Source organism: Nannobrachium achirus, assembly GCF_963921795.1.
Source record: "Nannobrachium achirus genome assembly, chromosome: 14".
Classification (NCBI taxonomy): Eukaryota; Metazoa; Chordata; class Actinopteri; order Myctophiformes; family Myctophidae; genus Nannobrachium; species Nannobrachium achirus.
Genome location: NC_137821.1, coordinates 61,465,407 through 61,490,781, shown reverse-complemented (window position 1 = coordinate 61,490,781; position 25,375 = coordinate 61,465,407). Strand labels below are relative to the sequence as shown.

The 25,375-nt window shown below is 41.3% G+C and overlaps 1 protein-coding gene across 1 annotated transcript in view; it reads right to left on the bottom strand.

The window, feature by feature from the left end:
- Positions 1-1,248: 1,248 nt before the first annotated feature.
- Positions 1,249-25,375, bottom strand: part of LOC308298171 (transmembrane protease serine 9-like) — a gene marked incomplete at both ends in the record, with an annotated part of 50,430 nt that continues 26,303 nt past the window's right edge. The window contains 5 exons of the mRNA XM_080741727.1: positions 1,249-1,374; positions 16,900-17,199; positions 19,654-19,793; positions 22,553-22,824; positions 23,862-24,016. Of these exons, the coding sequence (XP_080597853.1) occupies positions 1,249-1,374; positions 16,900-17,199; positions 19,654-19,793; positions 22,553-22,824; positions 23,862-24,016 (993 nt within the window). The remainder of the gene's footprint in view (positions 1,375-16,899; positions 17,200-19,653; positions 19,794-22,552; positions 22,825-23,861; positions 24,017-25,375) is intronic.

Genomic DNA, 25,375 nt, shown 5'->3' with positions numbered 1-25,375 from the left:
GTGGCACGCAGGGCTGTTCAGTGAGCACTGAGTGGTCAGGTGTTCGAACCACACAGATGGGCCCTTCTGTGGGTGCACAGCACGTGTCGATTTTGGGGGTGGTCTTTTTGTGGGGTCCCTCGTGCCATTTCACACCAGAAATGTACAGTAGCTAGCATATATATAACTTGGAATCAAAAAGTTTTTAGCATCCAAAAGTGCACGTTGAGGCAAAAGCAACCCCACCCCACTCTGCATGTGCCTGTGCATGAGGGACACGAGGGACATGGAGGGACGTTGTGTGCAGCGGTCTGCAGCGTGAAGATGCGCTTCACACTTCGGGGGGGTCGGGAGGGGTGATTGTAACCCCCATAGTTAGTACAGCCAAGACCCGGCACACAACAGCCTTGCCAATCTGAATCAGCCCTATTGGCACGACAGGTTGTGCATCGGTATGGCGAGTGGGAGCATTGGGTTCACATGGAACCCTTTGAACATGTGCTACTACCACCAAGATCTGCACCCGCGGCTTCTGTGTCACCGCGGCTGCCCGCCGCGGGTCCATCGCTCCAGCGCCATCCATTTTCAGGGCTAGTTGATTCGGCAGGTTGTTACACACTCCTTAACGGATTCCAACTTCCATGGCCACGGTCCTGCTGTTTATATCAACCAACACCTTTAATGTGGTGTGATGAGCGATTAGTTAGAGAGTTTGATTCATCTTTTGCCCCTATACTCAGGTCGGACGACCGAGTTGCACGTCAGGACTCCACCAAAGTTTCCTCTGGCTTTGCCCAGCCAGCCATAGTTCACCATCTTTCAGGTCCCATCATGTGGAGCGCGCACAATCCCACCTGGGGTAGCCTGGGCCATCCTTCACTTTAATTGCGCCACAGGGTTTCAACTTTCGAGTGAGCCCTACGACTCACACACGAGTTAGACTCCTTGGTCCGTGTTTCAAGACAGGTCTGGTGGGTAGCCAAAATTGTCACCAACCCCTCACGCCTGCTGTACGAGGGCCAGTCCCTGCCCGGGCAGCACAACGTGGTCAGGATGCACTTGGGGCAGGAGGAGTTCGACAGTCGCGACAAGGGCGGGAGGAGAACCCTGTCCAGTGACGGGGCACCCATAGACACCAGAGTCTCACCCAGTGCTCTCAGTAGCCCTCAAGGACTCAAGGTGTCGGCTGCGGTCTCATGAGAATCGCCGGGTGCCCCAGTCATTGGGGGTTCTTGCAGGCTTGGCCATCCTCACAGGAGGCCAAGGAAGCTACTGCAGGGACATCCACGTGAGGAAGTCCAACAGAGCACGGGTAAAACGGAGAGACTCAGACCCAGTGGGGAAGGCGGGCGCGCCCAGTGCGATGTACGTGTTGACGTGTTCGGCATACGTGGACTGCGTATATGCGTGGAAAAGCCAGAAAACTAAATTATTTCGTGTTATCTTTAATTTTAAAGCGGGATGAGGGATTATTTTCAAGGTACAGTGTTAATTTGAGGTGTAACAGTTCTTCTATTTATTGTGTTTATTAATTCCCAAATGAGTTTTAAAGTATTTATTCAACAGTATATAGGCAAACATTAAGAATAGCTCATGCATACCAGGCGGAATTGGCAGAAAATGCCCCTTTTTGGGGTATTTTTAGATTTTCAAGGGGTGGGGGGTTATTTTCAAGATACAGAGTTACTTTTGGTGTCAAAAGTCTTGTATTGATAGTGTTAATCATGTCCCAAATGGGTGTGTTCAAATTTTCAACTTGATGATTATCCCCCCACCCTACGCCAGGCAGTGCTACTGAGCCGTTTCCTGCAGCTACATCTGCAACCCCTGTTGCATGGCGCTGCACAGCTGCTCTGGACAGCTTATTTCGTTTGGGCATCCTTCTGGTAGTACCCGTTTACTTACAAAGACAGAACTCTTTCTTTGTCTCTACAATGTCAAAGGTGTCATAACACTTTTATTACCTCATTGCATGAAATCTTCGTCAACAAAACATCAACATGGTAATGTGTAAAATCACTCCAAGCCAAAGTTTGCACAGCTGCCTTTTGTTTTGCAAATTAGGCTATTTGCTGACAAAACGCAGTAAAACAATGCTCAATAACTATGAATTATGAAAAAACCCTAGTTTGACCGCTCACATGCAACTTAAAGCATATGTATTTTTTTGTATTATTTTCCTGTAAAGTAAAGTCAATGAGACCCCAACTTTGATTGGGAGTTAGGTTTGAAAAAGTTCAGATGTGATAGTAGACACCTTTATGAATACATTTTGTGAAGAAAGCTATTGGTAAGCATTTAGTTCCGTGAATGGTCAAAGACTCTGCTAACCTTCCTAACTCATTCCTGTCTCTCGCGTTACTTTTGTTCTCCAATGCAAATGGGACGCAGAAGTAACAGCAAAAGACAGGATTTCAACGGGAGTTCAAAGTTCACTTTTTTCACAACAATAATGGCTGCCTCCTGATCACATTAATGCTCAGTTGTGTTATGAAGAGTTTTCGGGGTCATTCCTGACCCCTAGAATGGCTCAGACAAAAATGGAATAGGCCTATAGGACATACTTTCAACACTGGACAACTGGACCACTTTTTGACACCAATACCTTGAAACTTAAGATAGCCGTTTTACCCAGAGATTCTCCTTTAATCTACACAATATTCTATGGTTAAATTGTTGCTTACTAACAATAATTGATTTACAAGCTCACAACCTGTCATAGTTATGACTTATCAACATATTCTTTACCAAATTCAGAGTATATCTACTGTATAACAGGTCAGGTGTGCACCAAAACAACTGGGCACTACGGATATCTGGGCACCAAAACCATCTGGGCTCTGGAGACATGAGGGCATGGGGACTAACTCGATAGGCCTACATGTGGGCACCTGGACAACTGGGCATCAAAAACATCTGAGCACTAGGGATGTGTGAGCACCTGGTAATTTGGGTACTAGGGACATGCCGGCACCTGAATTTATTTAACACACTGTTCTATAAAGCAGGTCTATGAAAACAAGCTCAAAAGAAGTAACCAGTTTCACCATGTGAGCCTTATTACATTAGCCATTTTCAAAAATAATCTTGAATGCAGGCCAAATAAGCAACTACACTCCAGAATCCAGCCCAAACAATAGCAACCTGCAACTATGAATATTTACAAACAACTTTACAAGAACACAAGCTCAAAGTTGCTTATAATAAGCAGACCTGGCAACACTGTCCAACTAATGCCAGCAGACAACAGACTAATAGTTTCAAGCAGTTGTAAGTAGTTTTGTGTGTGTGTGTGTGTGTGTGTGTGTGTGTGTGTGTGTGTGTGTGTGTGTGTGTGTGTGTGTGTGTGTGTGTGTGTGTGTGTGGATAGCGACCTTTACAAAAAATGTATAAAAGAATAGTAGGCTAGCCTACTGTTAAAAAAAAAATAGAGGGGATTTCTCAAGGATAGAGAAAACATAGCAGGGCCAATCAATCCACTAGACAGCTTAAGCATCTGCCTGTTAGTCTAGTAAATCTAGGGAAAAATACACTCAGGTTGGACAACATTTTATTATTTAGTTTTTCAACTGATTCTGACAGGAAATTAGGTCTACTAGCCAGGATAAAAAATATACCCTGATCTGCTCACTGCAAATACCCACAGTTTGTCATGATGCTGAATCCATTGCAAGCATTTGTTTTGCACAAAAAACATTCCTTGGGCTACCAGTGGCCCCAGAAAATGATGGTTTAGTGATGAGTCATCACTTTTCCACAGTTTCGTGGGCGTTTTATGGGGCCAATGAATGTTTTTGTGCAAAAAATGCTTGCAATGGATTCAGCATCATGACAAACCCCTAGTTAGGCCCCTCACATCCTACTTAAAGCAGATTTCTTTCTTGGTATTTTCCTCCTGTATAGAAAGTCGATGGGAGCCCAACTTGATTTGGCCACTGTGAGTATTTGCAGTGAGCAGATCATGGTAGACTTTTTATCCTGACTAGTAGACCTACTTTCCTGTCAGAATCAGTTGAAAAACTAAATAATAAAATTTTGTCCATTCTCAGCCTTATTTTTACTGGACTATGTCTAGTAAAGCTGTCCTTCCAGGCAGACCCCAATGTTTGGGGGTTTAAAGAACAGTGGGTTAAATGTCACTTACAACAACAAAGCAGCAAGCTATAGAACATGTAGGTGCCCAGGTGCCCACATGTCCTTAATGTCCAGTTGTCCACGTGCATAACATAGCATGCTAACATAGCATTTTAGCAACTTTTTACATGACACTTTGTTCTAACCAAGTCTTAATCCAAATATGGCCAATGGCCAAATCCACAACGGCTCTCAATGTTTCAAAACATGAGTCTATAAACCAATAGGTGCAATCATGATTACTGTCCTGAGTGATACTGATATTACTTCTTTTTAAAGCAAGTACTATGGAATATTTAAGTAATTTCTAAATGCAATTACTCCAGGATTTAAATTAAGAACAAAAAAGTACAAAATCAGTGGAACAAAGAATTTCAGGATCATGATTACAACAACATACAGTAAATGCTTCATCCTTGAACAAACTCACCTTAATTATATGCTCTCCCAATGGTGTTCATTTTGAAAATGGCTATATTTGTTTGTTGAAACCATGTGTGAAGGGAGGGTGATTTTTGCAGGTCTTTCGGTCAGAGTGTATCAATAAAGCAACTGGGTTAAGCACTGTTGGTCCGACCAGTTTAACATTCACCAGGTTAGCTTTCACCAGCATCGGCAGGTTAGCGTTCACCAGCGTCAGCAGGTTAGCAATAGCATTCACCAGCATTAGTTTTACTGAGGTTAGGGTTAAGGTTAGGTTTAAGTGTCTGTCCCCCCTGACTTTCATCACCTCCGTGGAGCCAATCACAAGCATCTAGTGCCTTAACCCAGTTGCTTTTTTGATAAACTCGGACTTAAAGACCTGCAAAAAACACTGTCCCCATGTGTAAAGGACCCAGATGACCCACAATGCAAAGCAATTTAGCTGCCATTAGCAAAGCCTGAACAAATAAACAACCCATGCTTTATGATATAACCTATAAACTTCTAATTATATATAAAAGCCATGTCCTTTTATTATAAGCGACTTGGTCTTGTTTTTCTGTAAATTAGCTTGTAAATATTGGTATGGTAGTAGCAGGTTGTGGTTAGGGTTAGGGTCTGTTTCTAAAATATAGTTGCTCATTTGGCTTACTTCCTAATGTTGTTTAAACCAGTATTTCGATCATTTTCATTGAAAGGACCATCCATTTGCCCAAGGTATCTGAAAATAGTTTGTGGCATGGACCCATGGACCCCCATACCAGATTTGTGTTGTTTCCAAAATATTCAACATTTGTCATTTTTTTTTTAGAATTTATTTGAAAATAGCAGATCTACAGAGAGAGAGAGAGAGAGAGAGAGAGAGAGAGAGAGAGAGAGAGAGAGAGAGAGAGAGAGAGAGGGATCTAGAACACTATAGAATCAAAAACATAGATCTTAGAACACAGAATTCATAGATCTAGAACACATAGAATTCAGAGATATAGAACACATAGAATTTGTACAGTACAGTACAGTTAGGTACAGTACAGTAAAGTACAGTAAGATACAGTACAGCAAGGTACAGTAGAGTACAGTAAAGTACAGTACAGTAAGGTAAGGTAGAGTTCAGTAGAGTACATTAAAGTACAGTACAGTAAGGTACAGTCAGGTACAGTAGAATACAGTAGCATACAGTAAAGTACAGTACAGTACAGTAAGGTATAGTAAGATACAGTAGAGTACATTAAAGTACAGTAAGGTACAGTAATGTACAGTAAGGTACAGTAGAGTACAGTAAAGTACAATACAGTACAGTACAGCAGAGTACAGTACAGTAAGGTACAGCAGAGTACAGTAAAGTACAGTAGTGTACAGTCAAGTACGGTAAAGTACAGTACGGTACAGTAGTACAGTACAATACAGTACAGTACAGTAAGGTACAGTAAGGTACAGTATAGCACAGTAAGGTACAGTACAGTACTTTATTGTGACTGTCCTTTCGTAACATTTTTGGCATCACCTGTTGTGAACTCACCTGTCCATATATGGGAATTCCCAGATGAATTACTGTTAGGGGAACCACACTAACAGAATCCCTTTCAAGCCCATATATGGAGATCCCTGATGTCATTAATATTAAGCCCATATCTGGCCAATATACAGTATACATATTGTGTCAATCAAACCAGTGTCGCTGCCACGACACAAGTCACACTTGCAAATGAATTCTGTCATTGTCACTTGCATATCAATATTTGGGAAAATATTTTGTCCACATTTTGTCCAACTTTGTCCAGAGTCATGTTTATTAAAATGGAAAATGTTCAATGCAGAACACTCCTGTCATATGTTTAGATGGACAAGTAGGAAATGGCTGTATACAATAATACAATAGACTTGTTTTTTCCAGTCGAGACAAGGTTTGAACTCCAAACCATTTGCATGAAAGGCATATACTCTAACCACTACACTGGGACAGTCACAGCTGTTGTATCAGGCATGTTTAATGTATAAAAACACACACACACACACACACACACACACACACACACACACACACACACACACACACACACACACACACACACACACACACACACACACACACACACACACACACACACACACAGACTGGCTTTTTACTTGGGTGTGGTTGGTAGTGACTGACTCAGGCCTGCACAATGTGAAAAGATCACACAAAGATGAGGTTTCTTCCTTTATGTAACGATGCCAGCTTTTTAGAATATTAATTTGCCTCGGACGCTTCATAGGCATATTAGATAAAGGTCCTTAGATTGAGTGTAGAATGTTTCATGCAAATTGCTCAAAAATCACAAGATAAATACGGGTTTAAGCGTTTTACAAACTGCTTAAAATCATATAGCGCCCCCCTTTGGCCAATTGGGTTAAGATTGGTTTCAGTGATATAGGACTAACCCTCTATAGTAGTTCATCATGAAAATTTGACTGCATGTATGTTTTAGAGGCAGAAGAATAATTTGCATAAAACTGCAATATTGATTGAATTATTAAAAAAGCATGCTCGGTTTAGCCGCCTGTGCCCTATAGACATATGCACTCTGCTTAAAGATATTGCACGCACACGCATGCACGCATGCCACACAGCGAGAGAGCTGCAAGGCCCTTTCCATGGGCATAGTCTAGTGCAGTGTTTATTTTTCCTTTATCTTGAGTTTTGCCTTTTGTTCCTGAGTTCTATTTTTGTCAAAGTTTATTTTTGCTATTTTTGAATTTTGGGTTTCATTGTAGGCTACAAAATTGCATGGAGGAGAAATGAAAATCTTAAAACGCCCCTCTTAAGCCGTTCTTTAGAGCCTAGGCCATCAGCCAACTTCATATTAGAATGCCCAATAATCAACTATAGTATTTTTAGAGACACAAATTGCTTATTATAAGCAGACATGGCAACCCAGGTACATTCAGAGCCCAGAGCGCCAACTACTGACACTTTAATGCAAGGACAACAGGAAACCAAATGATGTTTTTCAGGACAGCTTTTTCAGCCTCCGTCTCTTTCAGGATATTAACAGGATAACGGGTGGTGGTGCCAGGAATAACATGAATATATAGAGATAAATACTGAATAAAAGTACAAAGGCATTGGCATCAACTTGAAACATTTTGAAAATAGCAGATGTACAAGCTCACAATGCAATGCAACGCATGAGCATTTACTGGAGTAGCCTAGAAGTAAGAGTATACAAGTGAAGTATAAAATACCTCAAAATTATACTAAGGATAGTATTTGAGTAAATGTACTCGATTACTTTTACACCACTGGCATTGTAGACCCAGATGCTTGTGAAACATAAAGAAATAGTCATGCAATAGTATGAATTCAGTTTATTTACACAAAGGATTTGCAATTGTAAAGTATTATAGCAGCATTATTTTCTGTAAGTGGCTAGCAGAGTCAGACTTAACTAAACTTAAATTGTTTTTATTGAAAAACGTTGAGGGGAAGGCGGCTGGGGGTCAAAACTTGGAACTTTAGGGGCTCACATGGGGCTGCTGTCCTGTGGGCAGAGCAGACTATGGATTCCAATTGGGAGGTGTTGGAACCCAGCCAGCCTAGGTGGGGGAGGGAGAGAGAAATGAGGTGAGCTTCAGAATAATTACAGTTGAGCCACAAGGTAGAGAAGAGGTGTTCAATCTGCCCGTTGCACACAGTTCAGAATAATGAACCCACTTACACTGCCTTTCTTTGGCTTCAATGAAGCAATCTGGGAGCTGGTACTGATTGTCAGCTGATTGTCAGATGGGCTTCAGGTGTGAGGCTGAGCTTCCCCTGCATGGTTTGAAACAATAAATGAATGCACTCAAACATCATTTCTTTATAAAGAAACTCAAAGTCATTACTTCAAAATCAAAATAGGAATGAGTGTCACTGCGGCTGCTTTTTCCTACCCATAACCATAGGTCAGACAGGATTGTGTCAGTCTTTCTGCAGGCTCGCCATCTTTCATTTTCAGTTCTAGGCAATAAACCTGGCCTGGATCAAAGAAAAAGGCCAAATGAATAGAAAAACAACAAATTCAAATAATCTGCTGCACTACAGGCTTGAAACAAAATAATTCCATTAATCTGCCCAACTAGGCATTGGCATTAAACTCAAAATACATCAATTCAATAATCAACATTGCAGCTAACATACAAGCATTACATTCCAAAAGAAATCGTTTAACATTTAGATCCCAAAACCAAAAACAACATAACATTTCAGAGCACATGGTCAGCTTACCAAGTCACATTGTTCCTCCATCATACACAGCCAGTGTATTGAGTGGATCAGGTAGGTATGGTCAGGTGAGGTAAATCTAAAAGCCAAATTATAGTATGGGTAAGTATAATGAATGAAACTGTTAGAAATTGGAATAGTTGTTGGAATAATGAACTGTGTACAGACCTGCAGCAGCTGCTGCATAATGTAGCAGTGAGTAGCAGCAACCACCAGCACCATGCGGCTTCCAAACAATCTGAGAGGGGGGGAGTGGCCTCAACTCAACCACTATTTATACCCTTGCTTAAGAAGGTTGCCATGTTTGGTCGGGTTGCCATGTTCAGTTGCAGTACCAGGGTTTTCACGGCAAAATGTTGTAAAATGTATTTTAAATGCATGAGGTAAGGCTTGAACAGGGGACTTCTGGAATGATAGACAAAGGCCTTACCAGGTGAGCTATGCACAGCTCTGCACAGTGAGAAAATATTACTTTAAATGTTTGTTTTAGAAGCAGAAGAATAATTTGCATAAAACTTGCAATGTTGATTAAATTATTAAAAAAAGCATGTTTCAATTTAAAAACAATCCGATCTGACAGATCTTTAGATATGGGTCCAAAGTTCATGTAAAAAAAGTTCTGTGCACGTGACGCGAAAGTTCCGGAATAAAAGCGGGTTTAAGTGTTTTACGAACTGCTCCAAAAGGCGGAAAATCTAAGGGCGGAGCTTACTTAACAAAGACACAGATGTCTTCAGCTTGAGTCAAGGCACGTGTGTAAGCAAGTTGCATGTCTTCAAACGAAACAAGGCATGACTTATGCCCCTTTAAAATTTGAGTTTTCAAACGCTTCGTATAGCGCCCCCCTTTGGCCAATTCGAGTAAGATTGCTTTCAGTGATATTTGGACTAACCCTCGACATATTTGCCAAATGCCATGAACGTGTCACTTTGCATGTATGATTTAGAGGCAGAAGAATAATTTGCATAAAACTGCAACATTGAGTGAATTATTAAAAAATAATGTTTCGCTTTAAAGAAAATCCGCCTAACTTCTCAGACCGTATTGGTCCAAAGTTCATGTAAAAAAAGTTTCGCGCACGTTACGCGAAAATCCCAGGAGGAGATACATTTTTACTGTTTTTCATATAATTCAAAATTGTGGGAGAAGTAAAGGTCAGAGGTCAAAAGTCAGAGCGTAAAAGTTGTTCGGCATGAGGAGACGCATAAGTGTATACAGGTTTCATTGCTGTACCTGAAACAGGGCATGAGCTACACCAGTTCAAAGTTGGCATTTTTCAAAGGCTTCCTACAGCGCCACCCTTTGGCCGATTGTTGCGAGCTTCGCGATTTAGCCGTTTGGCATAGTCCTCTGCCATACTGCCGAGTTTCGTAAAAAGCGACTGCACGGTCTAGCCGCTAGAGAAAAAGTGGCGGAAGAATAATAATAATAATAGTTATGATGAAGTCCAATAACAATGAGTGGCCATTTGCCACTTCGTGGCCTTGGCCACTAATAATAATCAAAGAAGCTTGCCTACTTTTTACTCAAAAAAGACAATTAGGTTCACATTTTCAGATTGTTAATTTATTATTACACATATATAATTTGTTACAGGTAATAATAATAATAATTATCAACTTTATTAGCACCTTATAGCACCTTTCATGACATGACATGCATGCTTTACAGAGCAAAGATGTAGCAAAAGTGCTAAAAAGAACAAATGGTTAACAATAAAGCAGGAAAGAAAAGTAAAAAACATAAAACAACATTTAAAACATAAAAAAGGCAGTGAATCAGCGGCCACTGGGCTTTGCCCAATGTAAAGTAACCTTGAAGTCTTGAAAAGACCGTGTGAATAAGCCACGCAGCCATGGCTCGAAAGGCTACGATGATAATCCCGATTATTTTGGCTAATGTCAAAAGGTATAGGCCAGGTGTCTTCAACGTTTTCAGGCCAAGGACCCCTTATAATAAGGGAAACATAAAAAACATCTGCAAACTAAATCGTTACCAAGAAACTTCTTCACCAATGTGTTTCTAAAAGTGTGTAATACTATGTAGTAAAAGGTTGAAATTCAACTCCCAGGGGAAATCTCATAAAAAACTGATAAAAATGGCATTGCATACAATGGATTCAGCATCATGAAAAACCCCTAGTTTGACCCATCACATGCTACTTAAAGCAGATGTATTTTTTCTTTTCTGTATAGTAAAGTTAATGGAACACAAACACAAATCCGTTTTTTTACGAGCTTTCCCACGGGAGTTGAATTTCAACCTTTTAGTACATATTATTACACATCTTTAGAAACACAATTGGTGAAGAAATTTCTTGGTAACGATTTACTTCGCAGATTGGTCAAATATCTTATAAAATCCCCTTATTATTAGCTGAGAGAGAGATGAAGCAGGGACCCCCACAACATGTCCATATAGTTTCATTGTTTTACAGCACGATCGATCAACAGTGTATTTTGGTTTCAGATATTTAACCACTTGAGCCGTTCAATACTTAATAAACTTGACCTTTCACTCTGTACTTAGTCTGCTCTTTTACCCCTCTACAGCTCTTTGCCAAAGCTCGCAATGCCTCGCAGCGTGAGGCGTTGTGAGCTTGTAGATCTGCTATTGTTGGCTAAAGTTCTCAGAATAAGGACACTAGGGTTCAAGTGGTTAATATAAAAAAGGAGGAAAAAAAAGGTTTCTATCACACACAGATTTGGTGGACCCCCTGCAGTAACTCTGAGGACCCCCTAGGGGTCCCGGACCCCCTGTTGAAGACCCCTGGTATAGGCTAATATGTGATCCATCTGTGATTTTATTCTGCCTCTGTGAATCTAATCGATGGGGAAATGGGTTTTTACAATGTTCTGGTTATGAACCATCTCCCCTAATCAATTAATCAATCAATTATTTTTTATTTATTAATCACATTTCATTCATTAAGTGAAACTTGTGTAAACAGAAAATAATTAGGCCTATGGAAAGGAAAAAAATAGAGGAACATAAGAATTTATTAAAACACTCAAGTCATACTGTGTTACAATCATGTGAATACGTCTTTTGGCGACGTCACTGCGGATCCATTGCCATTAGTACATCTGACTATGGTCTATTAGAACTGCAATTCCCAGAATTCAGTTAGAAACAGAACCACAGTTGTGTTTGTGAATGCTGTAGGGTCCTCGTGCCAAGGACATTTTGTATAACAATGTTGTCAGAAATACTGTATTATGTAATGAATAAATAAATACATTTGGGTGGGTGACGTGACGTAACGTTTTCGCTGTCCTCGGTGTCAAACATGTATAAATAAAAAATATATTTGTCAAAAACCTTCTGAATATTGTGCAGGACATTAAGCTTTATGTGAGCTTACTCAAGATTAAAACATTTCATTCCTCATTTCTTCAGAATCTTCAACCAAACATGGCAAAACTCATATGGTGTGACTGTCCTGACCTTGTTTCTCAAAGTGGGAACTTGAATAAAACTAAGAAAAAGAATTGCTAAAAATCATTTGAAAATGAATTTAGGCTAAAAAAAATGTATATTTTGAGCCTATATCTTTTCAAAGTCAAAGCATAATGTTTTCAGTCATTTCTGATCAAAAACATTTTGTCCCCCAACCCAAAATCATTTGGTGTGACACTAGTTTGGAAAAATTAAACAGGCAATTATTTGGACACCTATTGGCTAGAGAGGTCCTTCTTCTGTAAGGCTATTCAGCACTCCCAGCACAACTGCAAGACAGGTGTCTGAGGTGAGTTATGATTTTAACATTTTCATGAAATGCCATCTTGTTGAAACGTTGACAAACTCACCATTCTGGATGTCTTTTGGTGTGACACCTTTTCTTAAAAAAAAGCTTAAGTTATTTGAAGTTTTGGTCATATTTCCATGTAGATCTAGGCTGCTTTGTTATAGCTAGCATGCTGTTAGCATGCTAATGTGTACATAGTAGCCTCAAGGTAAACCTAAATGGAGAAAACAGTAATATGGTGTGACACTTAATCATATGGTGTGACATGTCTGCTTGTCACACCATATGACTTGACTGTCACACCATATGATTTATACTGTATTTAACTACAGATATAACAACAAATAACAAAGTTCCATGTTTCTTTTGTACATTTAAACATTTGTTTTAAACATTTTTACATAAAATGTAATTTAGCTTCATTCAGTGATACTTCAAATTCATCAGACAGAGCAGAAACCCCTTCACAGAAACCTTAACATATTGTTTCAATCTAAACAATATTTTCTCTTTGTCTTAAACTATACATTCCATTTTCTTTTGTCAGCTGGAAAATGACAAGTGCTGAGAGAACGAGAAAGTACAGGGAGAAACTAAACAATGACCCAGCAAGGAGAGAGGAGCCAAAGGGGCGAGACTGCATTTTCTACGAAGAGCAGGAGGTTGTCTGTGGCATAGCAGAACCGCAACAAGGCAGCCGGTTTGCTACCCTCACCAAATACGACTGGCTGATGTACAATACAGTCTAAATGTATAATCTAATCTGATCTAATACTTTTGTACTTTCACTCACTGGACTGGACAGTGGACAGTGTTAAGGTAGGACCCGAGACAAAACTAGCGAAAATAGCTGATCTACAAGCTCTCAACACGTTGTGCTGCGAGAGCTTGTAGATCAGCAATTTTCAGAGTTGCGCAACCCAGCACTCTTTAGCTAGTGGAGATGTGGTGTAATGTCATGATTCCTAATTACATTTGTTCAACACAAAATGCTGTGTTCAAGTTCAGGAGACTTCGGAAAAAAGCAATTTACCTGAATGCTGAGTTCTGTTTCCACTAATTGGTGTTAATAAAATGTTGCCTTCAATGCCTTGGCTCCAAGTGTGGCTATGTGCCTTATTGTCCCTTTAGGATCCGGCAGAAGACTTAGGTGTGCGTAGCATTCCTGTGCACATCCTCATCATCCATCTACTACTACAATTCTTTCTTATCCCATGTTAAAGCCCTACAATAATATCCTGTTCAGAAATATTAAGGCCATGTTATCGTGGGTAATTGTTTAATCAATCAGTAAAGTTCAGTACTCACTAATAGGTAGGTTAAAACACAGTTTGCTTTGACACATGAAGATATGATCATACAGTGTGACACTAAATCATTTGGTGTGACATTCCAAATAGTGAGAAATCATACCTTTATTAACCCTTAAGTTCTGTTCAGATTCACTACACCTTCGTTCTGTTCGGGTCATTTTGACCCGGTGGATATTTGGTTTAAAAAAAACAACACTAATATAAATTTTAACTTAACAAATCATCATGATACATTGACTTTGACTCAATACCAAACAATTCATATGATATATTTGGTAAATGTTTGCATTTCTGCTTTGCTATATCACATTAAACACTGAAAGAGCTAGGCGTTTTTACTGATTTAGCTGAAATCCATGTAAAAAAAACGACTTCATTTAATACTGGGCAATATTGCTCATGCTTATAGGAAGGGGGGGAGGGTTCGGAATGGGGCTTCGGAAGGGGGGTGTTAGAAGTGGGGGTGACTGTGTGTCTGTGTTTTGGCATAATACTGTGTATTTCTGTGCTTCCGGGTCAAAATGACCCGAACAGCACTTAAGGTTCAAAAAATATGAGGGGGGTGTAGCATGGGTGTAGTGCAAAAATATTTTTTTTACATGTTCATCTCAGAAGAATCTTTAAGGCCAGTGAGTTTCAGGTGGAAACATTTTTAACTTCTACCTTTTTTTTTCAAATGAAAATGTAAAACGGGTCAAAATGACCCGAACAGCACTTAAGGGTTAATGATTAAACCAAAAAAATGTTTATGGATTACATAGAGAATATTATCAGGAAGAGTCACAAATATTTGTGTAATTTTAGAGAAAGTTTTGACAGAATACATTTAAAATATGTTGTAAGATCATGAACATGGGCCTCACACAGAGTGTCGATTATGAAAAAAATATACAGATATAATTAATTTTCAAAAAACTATAGTGGATCACTGGTTAGTTATGATAAAGGACTTTGATAAAGTGAGTAACTTAAGAAAGATGTACTCCATTTTCATTTTATGAACAATTATTTTCACGTCACACCATATGACGATTTTAGGCACAAGTACAACAAACTGCTGAATAAAGTCTGATTCCAATAAAATATCTAAAAACAAAATGTATTTCCATAAGGTTGAGAGTGAGTAGAACAAAAGTAAATAACTTTTATGCCTGCAATTTAAAGTTTTTTTAAAAACACATTTTTTGGGGCGTCACGTCACTGACCCATTTATGTTTTTCTTCCGCCACACTTGTCAGGTGCAGAGAAAAATGTGTTTAGAGAAGCACTCAAAAATACATTCATGTGTGGTTCAGGGACGTGCTGGTCATTGGGAAAAGCGGGACAACTAAACGGCCATTAGGAAAAAGAATAAAATAAAATGTCGGCCATTTTGGGGGCTGGGCAGCCAATAAGTAAATCGTCACTGTCGGGCAGAAACCTTGTATCTCCAAGTTTCAAATGTGTTGCTTCATCATACAAGGCTGTCGCACAAAAGTAGTGAACACAGCAGATCTACAAGCTTGTAGATCGGCTGTTTTCACTAGTGTAAATCATTTTTAAAATGATAAATACAAAACAAACGGTTTTGGACATACAAGGTTTCCACCCGACAACGACAAAATATAACTAATGTAATTGGCCCACTGGCTTGTCACTTGTCATGATCTGAAATGGCAAATCATTGAGTAGCAGCAGCGCTAGCGTGCAATGAGGGCCTCTCAAACTCTTTTTCCCAGGCTGAATCAGGGGCCCAGCATGTCCCTGGTGTGGTTATTGTGAAAAAATACATCAGTGAAGGATTATGAGAAACTATGACTATGAAAATGTATTTACTTTTTTTTACATCCATGGAGACCTGTAAATTCTCCATAAACAAGGGAAGAAAGCTAAGTGCAACAACAGCTGACCAAATAATATGTTTCAAGAGTTTACAATTTCATTATGTTGATACATTTTTCTTAATTATTATGTAGCCCTTGGCCAGTGGTTCCCAAACTGGGGGTTGGGAGTCCGGACTTGTAGTTAGTCCTTTTTCACAATATTCATCTATCTGTCAAACTAAATGTAATGCCTACAATACGATTCCAAGTGCCTGTCAGGGTGGATATGATTATTTGGTCGGGGTCGCAGCCCTAAGCCATGGTGAAGAGAACGAGCACGAGAGTAATCACATGAATAAAGTAGGAGAAATGGATTGCCCTCGGGCCACCACAAAATAGACTCTCACACGGTCTAACGGGTGGAGGTGGGGGCGTGGTCATATGTGGTGGTGGGTGGGGGGGCGTAGTCATGTGTGGTGGTGGGTGGGGGGGCGTGGTCATGTGGGGTGGTGGGTGGGGGTGTGTGGTCATGTGGGGTGGTGGGTGGGGGGGCGTGGTCATGTGTGGTGGTGGGTGGGGGGGCGTGGTCATGTGGGGTGGTGGGTGGGGGGGCGTGGTCATGTGTGGTGGTGGGTGGGGGGGCGTAGTCATGTGGAATGGTGGGTGGGGGGGCGTGGTCATGTGGGGTGGTGTGGTCATGTGTGGTGGTGGGTGGGGCGGCGTGGTCATGTGTGACGGCGGGTGGGGGGGCGTGGTCATGTGTGGAAGTGGATTTGGTGGTGAAGTCATGTGTGGATTCGGTGGAATTACGGGTGAAGTCATGTGTGGATTTGATGGATTTACAGGCGAAGTCATGTGTGGATTCGGTGGAACTACCGGTGAAGTCATGTGTGGATTTGGTGGATTTACAGGTGAAGTCATGTGTGGATTTGGTGGAATTACCGGTGAAGTCATGAGTGGATTTGGTGGATTTACAGGTGAAGTCATGTGTGGATTCGGTGGATTTACAGGTGAAGTCATGTGTGGATTTGGTGGAATTACCGGTGAAGTCATGAGTGGATTTGGTGGATTTACAGGTGAAGTCATGTGTGGATTCGGTGGATTTACAGGTGAAGTCATGAGTGGATTTGGCGAAGTCATGTGTGGATTTGGTGGAATTACTGGTGTAGTCATGGGTGGATTCGGTGGTTGTACTGGTGAAGTCATGTGTGGTGGTGGATGTACTGCTGTAGTCAAGTGTGGATTCAGTGGCGTAGTCACGTGTGGTGCTGGATGTGGCGATGTGGCAACAGTGGCCGCCGACCCGGGTGGAGGAGGTGGCGTGTTGGGTGGTGTACCATCACACACGACGCTCGCATCCGCGTCGGTGCCGGGGGAGGTAAAGGTGACGAAGCCCGGCTGGTCGGTGGTGATGTGGCTGTTGATCCAGTCCTGGAAGCGTGACACGCGAGCGTAGACTCCTGGGAAGCCGGGCCGAGCACAGCCTATACCGAAGCTCACCACCCCAGACTGGACCCAGCGGGTGCTGTCGCGGCTCACCATCGGCCCGCCGGAGTCTCCCTGATGAGGAAATGAGAGAGTTATGGTGTATTTCTTAAGAAGTGTATTCTTCATTTTGTATAATATTTATGCTTTACTTAATCAGTTTTCTGCTGCAGGGCACAGGCACTGAAATACACCTGAAATAGTAATGCAATGTATGATGCCTTGTTTCATTGAGACGTAAAGCTGCACTAGACTTTAACTTTCCTCCTCTACCCCAGTGCTCCAATTCTTAACCATTGAGCTACAGTAATGGCTAATAGCTCCTTGCTATGGGGAGATATTGAATTCTGTCCGGCCCCTACCAACCCCAGTCAAAAAAATATATATATATCTCTGCATTGTCAACTAGCTGCTACAGATGCATACTTTTCAAGCAGACTGGTTCATTTGTTCTTAACTTATTTTGTTTCAACTTTAAGGAGTGCATTTCTCATAATAATTATAATAATGGTGGTATAAGAGCAGCAACAACACTAGTACAGTGTTTCTCAACCTTTTTTCTGCCAGGGCACACTTTTCATAGCCAAAAGATTCAAGGGCACACCTAGCATGTGTGGCTGGCTATTTTCAAAATGTTTGCCTCTTTCTTATATTATTTTAAAATTGGCCAATGTTTTACCAGTTTTTATATAGTTTGTTGATTATTTTTGATGCTGTAATGGTCTATTTTATTTTATTTCTTGAGGTATTAAACAGGTTTTAAAAGTCCTTAAATCGTGACTTCACTGACAGCGCAACTAGCGGCCAACCATAGGAAGTTTTAGGTCCGTATTGGAATCATTTTAAATCGGCGGAACTATGCCCCTGAAGGATACAGATTACCATACCATACAGATTGGACAAAATTATCTTATATATACATTCCTTTAAGAGCCACGCCCACACTCCACACAACGGACATGAAGCCTCCACAAAACGGACATGAAGCCTCCACAAAACGGACATGTTTGAAGCAAGCCTGATTCACCCCCTGTCGCCACTGGGGGGCATGGTTCACTAATATATGAGACAGCAATGTGTTCACTGCTCTCTGGGCAGCCTGTGTTTGAAGCAAGCCTGATTCGCCCCCTGTCGCCACTGGGGGGCACTGTTCACTAATATATGAGACAGCAATGTGTTCACTGCTCTCTGGGCTGCCTGTGATGCTGATAAAAAATTATAAAAAATGAATTCATGTAATCAGCTTTCTGCACACCTTCTTCAAGATGCCTGCCAAAATGGCCGCCATCCACATGCTGTAATTGTTTGTGTGTGTTAATCTAAAAATGGATTTTTGAAAACATTATAATCTGACTTAAAACCTAAACCCTTATGTTGATCAAATATAGAGCAGTCCTGCCTGAGCGCCCGGAGGGCGCAAAGTCCTAGGAATGGAGCGGCCGCGCAGCGGCCGCGAATTTCTAGTATTTTAAAATATTAAACAACGTTGAAATCTGTTGACAGAAATCTATTGGCATGACACACAGGATTATACGATCTTGCACCCCAATATCCCTAATACCCTGATTATCTTGAAGTGTGCGTGTACCTTTAGTGTATCGTTGTGAGTTATTATTATATTATATTGAGGGCCCACGTGGGGCTATTGTGATGGCAGACCCCTGAACAGTGTTTGTGCCAAGTTTGTTGCGGATCGGCACAACGGTGCGCCTCACACAGGTTCACATGTTGCGTTTGTGACGTCCACCCACCCACCGGTCACCTGCCATTGGTTGACACTGGGCAATTTTAATATAGGATAAGTTAGCTGATTTGATAGCTGATTTGACAGGGTGTCATAGAGAGAGAGAGAGAGAGAGAGAGAGAGAAAGAGAGAGAGAGAGAGAGAGAGAGAGAGAGAGTGAGTTAATGACAGAGGAGAGCGAGCAGAACAGGGACGTGCTGGCCATTGGGAAAAGCGGGACAACTCCCGAACGGGCGGTTCATTCCCGGCCGGTCCAGGCCGGCCATTAGGGACAAAATTAAAATAAAATGTCGGCCTTTGTTCCATTTTGGGGGCTGGGCGGCCAACCAAGTAAATCGTCACTGTCGGGCAGAAACCTCGTATCTCCAAGTTTCAAATGTATACATTTTTTCGCAAAGCAAAGCACTGCTTCATCATACAAGGCCGTTGCACAAAAGTAGTGAAAACAGCAGATCTACAAGCACACAACGCCTCGCGGTGCGAGGCGTTGTGTTCTTGTAGATCGGCTGTTTTCACTTGTTTAAATCATTTCTTTAATGATAAATACAAAACAAACGGTTTTGGACATACAAGGTTTCCAACGACGAAACATAACTCATGTAATTGGCCCACTGGCTTGTCACTTGCCATGATCTGAAATGGCAAATCTTTGAGTAGCAGCAGCGCTATAGAGAGAGATCTCTCTCTCTCTAGCGCGCAATGAGGGCCTCTCCAACTCTTTTTCCCGGGCTGAATCAGGGGCCCAGCACGTCCCTGGACAGAGGAGAGCGAGCAGAACGTGTCACCTGACATGAGTCCTTTCCCCCGGCCTCGAGACCAGCACAGATCATGTTCTGTGTGATGGTTGTGTAGGAGCAGCCACACTGTCTGTTTCCCACGACGGGCACCTGAACCTCCTGAAGGGTCTTGGGAGAGGGTAGGGGAACTGATGGAAGAGAAGACATACATTCATTGTGACCGCAGCTAGGTCGCCACTTAGTATGAAACAGTGGTGTTTTTGACAGCAAATTTTGATTTAGTTTTAGTCATAGTCTTTTGAATAAAATGTCATTTTTTTAAAATGTCATAATTTAGTCACCTGAAGAGTTTGAGTTTTCTAATTTTAGTTGACTAAATATCATACGTTTTTAGGCGACTAAATCTACAGTTGATTTAGTCACTAAAATGTATTTTGGCAGGCCTTGATGGCATCGTAATGACTGATTTTACACTTGGGTGTGAGATGAAAACCCTATTTTCAGCACGCAACACTTGAGAGCAACCAAACATAAAATGACTCTCTTATCCACATTTTAGTCTAGTTTTTATTTTGTTGACGAAATTGTCAACATATTTAGTCTTAGTTTTAGTCATCACAGCTTTGTTTTTATTTAGTTTTCGTCAGTGAAAAAATACAATCGACAAATATTTTTCGTCATAGTTTTAGTCAACAAAATCAACACTGGTAGGCTATGAAAGCCACCAGATCCTTTCCGTCACTCAAAATCCCTCATTCATTTGTTTGTCACTCAAAATATCTCATTAATTTGTCACTCTTCTGACATCACAATGCACTGCTTGCATATCTGAGCTCAACCATCAGACTGATGTCAGCGCTAGATGTCCTCGCCGGCTCCATATATGGAGCTGTAGATCGTCCTAGGTCCAAATATGGAGTTTATTAGGTGAGACCAAGATAAGTTAGCGCCATACATGGAGTAAGTATCTTCAGTGGGTAACTATGGGGCTGTTAAGTCTGACATCATTTTGTTGGCAGAGGAGAATTTCTGCCCCCAGTTTCCCTGAATCTTTTTACTATTTTTACTATTTACACATTTTTCTTCTCTTTGTTGTTGAAAGGAAAGTGTTAGAATTATACTTTAGTCGTTATTTTTGTCTCGGATCTGTTGAAATAGCGAGGGACAGAAAATGCTCTGGGGCAGAGTTCTCCTCTGCCTACAAAATTATGTCACGGCTGTCTTACTGCTATAGATTTCCTATGGCTGATTGGGAAGCTTACAAATGTGAAGGAAATTTTACAAGTTTATGCAAGATTCAAGACGCAGCCCTACTTATCCATGCAGTTCTTCTTAACTGTTGAACTCTCCTGCCAGTGTTAGGGATGGGACCATAAGCGATATTATCCTTTATCGCGTTAAAAAACACTCACGATAATCGTATCGTGGAGATTTCATTTATCGTGATATCGTCCTCCGTCATGCACTGGGTTCAGTTCGCCTTTTATTTGCCGAGCTTCATATTCGGTACCACTTAAACCCTCCCATAATAAGGTAAAAGGTACTTACTTGATACAGTCTTTTTTTCACTCTCTATCATATGTCTTTGCCAAAAAATAGGCGATCTACAAGCTCACAACGCGTCGCAACGCGACACGTTGTGCGCTTGTAGATCTGCTATTTTTTGGCACATGTTCTGCCCCAGGATAATGGATTTTGATTATCGTGATAAAATTGTAAATCGTGATTTATTTTGTCACAATAATTGTGATAAGAAATTTTCATATCGTCACATTCCTATAGCCAGTGACCCAGCTCATTTAAATGGCAAACCTAGTTTGCAATTCTAATATCACCAGCATTCAATCTGTCCGACCTTTGTGAACAACCTTTGCCTGAATTTACATACTGTACAATTATTGGAGAAACTGAAAGGTATAGCCCACAACAAGAATATATCACAGGTCAGACTGTTTCGTTAGACCTGCAATAATGAATAGGGAAAACTCTTAAACTCTTTCAGTTGTGAAATCGGAGTTCCCAGAACCCCTCGCATAGCCTACAAACGGGAAGGGCGAGAAACACTAGTTGTGTAACAGTTGACAGGCTGCTGACAAGCTTTTTCCTTTCACATGCCATCTCCTTAGTTGGGTAAAATAACAAATTCAGCTCCCATGTCCCTCGCAAAAATGCGGGCAAAATGTTTGACAGCTAGGGTAATTTGCAGTCTCATTCACTTAATTACTAAACACCATACTATAAAGGAAAACTATTACTCCCCAAAAATCTGCTTTAAGTTGGATGTGAGGGGTCAAACTAGGGGTTTTAATTATTCTCAATCCATTGCAAGCATTTGTTTTGCATGAAAAACATTCCTTAGGCTAAAAACTGACCCCAAAAGACTGTGAAAAGTGATGACTCATCACTAAACCATAGTTTTGTTGGCCACTGAGAAGCGGACCTTTGCTCTCGTGGTCACGGAAGTATCGGATTCGCCCCAACTACCCAGCACTTACTCACCAGTGTTGATTTCGTCGACTAAAACTTTTTTTTTTCACTGACGAAAACGAAATAAAAACTACATTAAAGCTAAGCTATGATGACTAAAACTATGACTAGACTAAACTGTTAGGGAGGGACTAGTGGTGAAGAGAGTCATTTGAAGAAGAGAGACATGAAAATAGCCGATCTACAAGCTCACAACGTGTCGCAGCTATTTTCAGCATGCAACCAAGTATAAAATCAGTCATTACGATGCCATCAAGGCCTGCCAAAATACATTTTAGTTGACTAAATCAACTGTAGATTTAGTCGCCTAAAACGTATGATATTTAGTCGACTAAAATTAGACTAAAACTAAACCGTTTCAGGTGACTAAATTATGACTAAAATTAAATGACATTTTATTCAAAAGACTATGACTAAAACTAAATCAAGACTTGCTGTCAAAAACAACACTGTTACTCACCTCCGGAAGCTATCGTCCCCCAGCCAGTCACCCAGCTCAGAGTTCCATTGTGGAAGGTGCTGTTCGATGCTGCCAGACAGACCGGACGAATGTAAGCGGTGAAGGTGACGGGGCTGGAGAGCTTCAGTAGGGCGATGTCGCTGTCTTCATCCGCTAGCTGATCGTAGTTAGGATGGCGGATGACCTGTGTGACCTGCCTGCTTAGCTCGTTGGCGTTCGTTCCCTCTTGGCTCTGGCGACCCAAGTAGACAATCTCACCGTTAGCGGTGTTGCTGAAATAATTTGGGGGGAGGGGGAAAAACAGAGAGTCTATTAAGCATGATGTGCCACGTGCCCACAGAGACATGTGGTATCAAGTACTGAAAATAGCCGAAAATAGCCGAAAATAGTCTGTATTTTGAATATTTTCACCAAAAGGCCCTTTTAGAAATGTCAGCCCCTGCCTCTCTAACATTCTCTGCACGTCCCTGCTTGTGAGCTTTAGGGGGGCTCAATAAAGGGAGTCGCAGCCAGAGAGCTATAGAGTAACGAAGTCATGACGTCACTCGCTCATCCCCCGGTTCGCGGAAGTAATTTCTCTATGGAGAATAACATTGGGTCATCTTAAAATCGTCTCATATAAGCATTGTGGTCCACAAATAAACACACAGTCTCCGCGATATTGTCAGGGAGGTGGCTCTGTATGGTTTATGATAGTCAGTCACTAATATTTGATACAGTCTGTTTCTGGTGAAAATGTAACTAATTCTTCGACAATAACATTAGCATTTTCTCACATAGGGAACATTGCAATAGATCAGGGGTTTTCAAAGTGGGTGACTGACGGGGCACCCTGGGGTGCCGTGACGGCAGTCCAGGGGTGCCACGAGATAACTTTATACATTTTGGAATTTATTTGGACACTTGAAGAAATATTTAGTATCATTTGGAACTTGAAGTACAAAGTTATTTTCAGTCAGTTCTAACCAAAATGACTGTTATCTCAACGTTTTCCTCGCAACATAATCACTAAAATATCGTCACTGTCAGGCAGAAACCTCTGTCGCACAAAACTAGTGAAAACAGCCGATCTACAAATCTGCTGTTTTCACTAGTTTAGTACATTTTATAGATGATAAATACAACACGAACGGTTTGGGACATACTAGGTTTCCACCCGACAACGACATAGCCTATGCTATACAGTTAAGGTGCTGGGAGTGAAAATTATAATGTAGGGGTGCCTCGGATTAAAGAAATATTCATGGGGTGCCCTGAGACAAAAAAGTTTGGGAACCCCTGCAATAGATGACTGGGATTCATTTCTCACCTGCTGAAGCAGTGGGCAGCGGACAGCACCCATTCTTTGTTGATGAGGGAGCCTCCACAGAAATGACCGCCAGACTGCCGGTGTATGCTGGCCTGCCAAGGCCAGCTCCCAGGCGGGGAGTCGTGAACCCCGACGATTCTGGTGTTCTGAGGCGCCTGACCGCACACTAACAAAACAACACAGAGGGGGGTTGAGCTACTAGCTCGATACGATACAAAATAAAACGATACGATTCGATTTTAGCTGTTTTCATTTCGATATACTTCGATTTTTTAGGTTAACTGATTTAATGCCAGGTGCCACAAGGTGCCGCTAGAGTGCCAGACATTTCTGTATAGGCCTTCGCTCTAACTTCCGTCGACACAGGCAGTAGTGGCTTGGGATTTCACTGCAACCACTGTTATGGATGAAGACCGGAGGAAGTTAGCTAACAGTTAGCTATTAGCTTCTTTATTTTTTAGAAGCCCGATCTGAAGCTATTTTAGCCGCAAAAAAACTTTGTCGCTGCACTGGGAACACAGTACAGAGAAAAAGGTCTCTAAAGATGTGAGTTTGTATTGGAGTGGGCGGCGCGTTGCGGCGGCTTTGCCCGATTAGGGGCCGATGTAAACAGAATCGCGGCCCCGGGCATGGATGGAAAATTAGACCGGGGCTTCGTTGAGGCCTCCGATTAATTAATTATTATTATTTTTTTAATTAAATATCCCGGACTAGATCGGGATAGGCACCCCGGAATACGTCGCGCCGCCGACAGTATAGATTGAGTTTTTTTGGGAGGGCTCTAAACTTTATTCTAAACCATTTTCAATGGAATAAATCGTCGGACCATCTAAAATCACTCGTTGGAAAGCGTAGGACGAGCCAGGACCACCCACATCTCTACAAGCAGCTCAGGGTAAGTAAAATAGCAAAAACAATATTGTTTTGGATTGAATAAAAACCCGAACTTGTTCGGGATAAGCACAAAAAGGGTTAAAAACAATATTTTGATACAGTTACTATATCGTTACATACCTATGAGCTAGATTGTTAGATTGTTGTCTTTGTCAAGGTATTGCATGCTTTTACATCCTTAATATGGCAGCAGAAATAGGACATTTAATGGAACAAACAGACAGACAAACAGAAATAAAAGGAAATCACATGCTTACCGGACAGTTGTGAATAAGAGCCTGGAATTCAAAATAAGACATTAGTTTCAGTCAACGGCACATTTTGTGTCCATATGGGAACTTTGTTGCCTATGTCTTCATCGTGTGCTAAAACGTGTTAAAAATAGTTATTGTTTGACGGAAAAAGGTAAATTAAATATCTGGACTACAAGTTCCACTGGAACTTCTATAGCAGGGGTCTTCAACGTTTTCAGGCCAAGGACCCCTTAGTTGAGAGAGAGATGAAGAAGGGACCCCCACAAACTGTTCATAGATTCCATATAGTTTCATAGTTTGACGGCACGATCATCAGTATATTTTGGATTCATGTCAATTTGTGTTTTCAGATATTTAACCACTTGA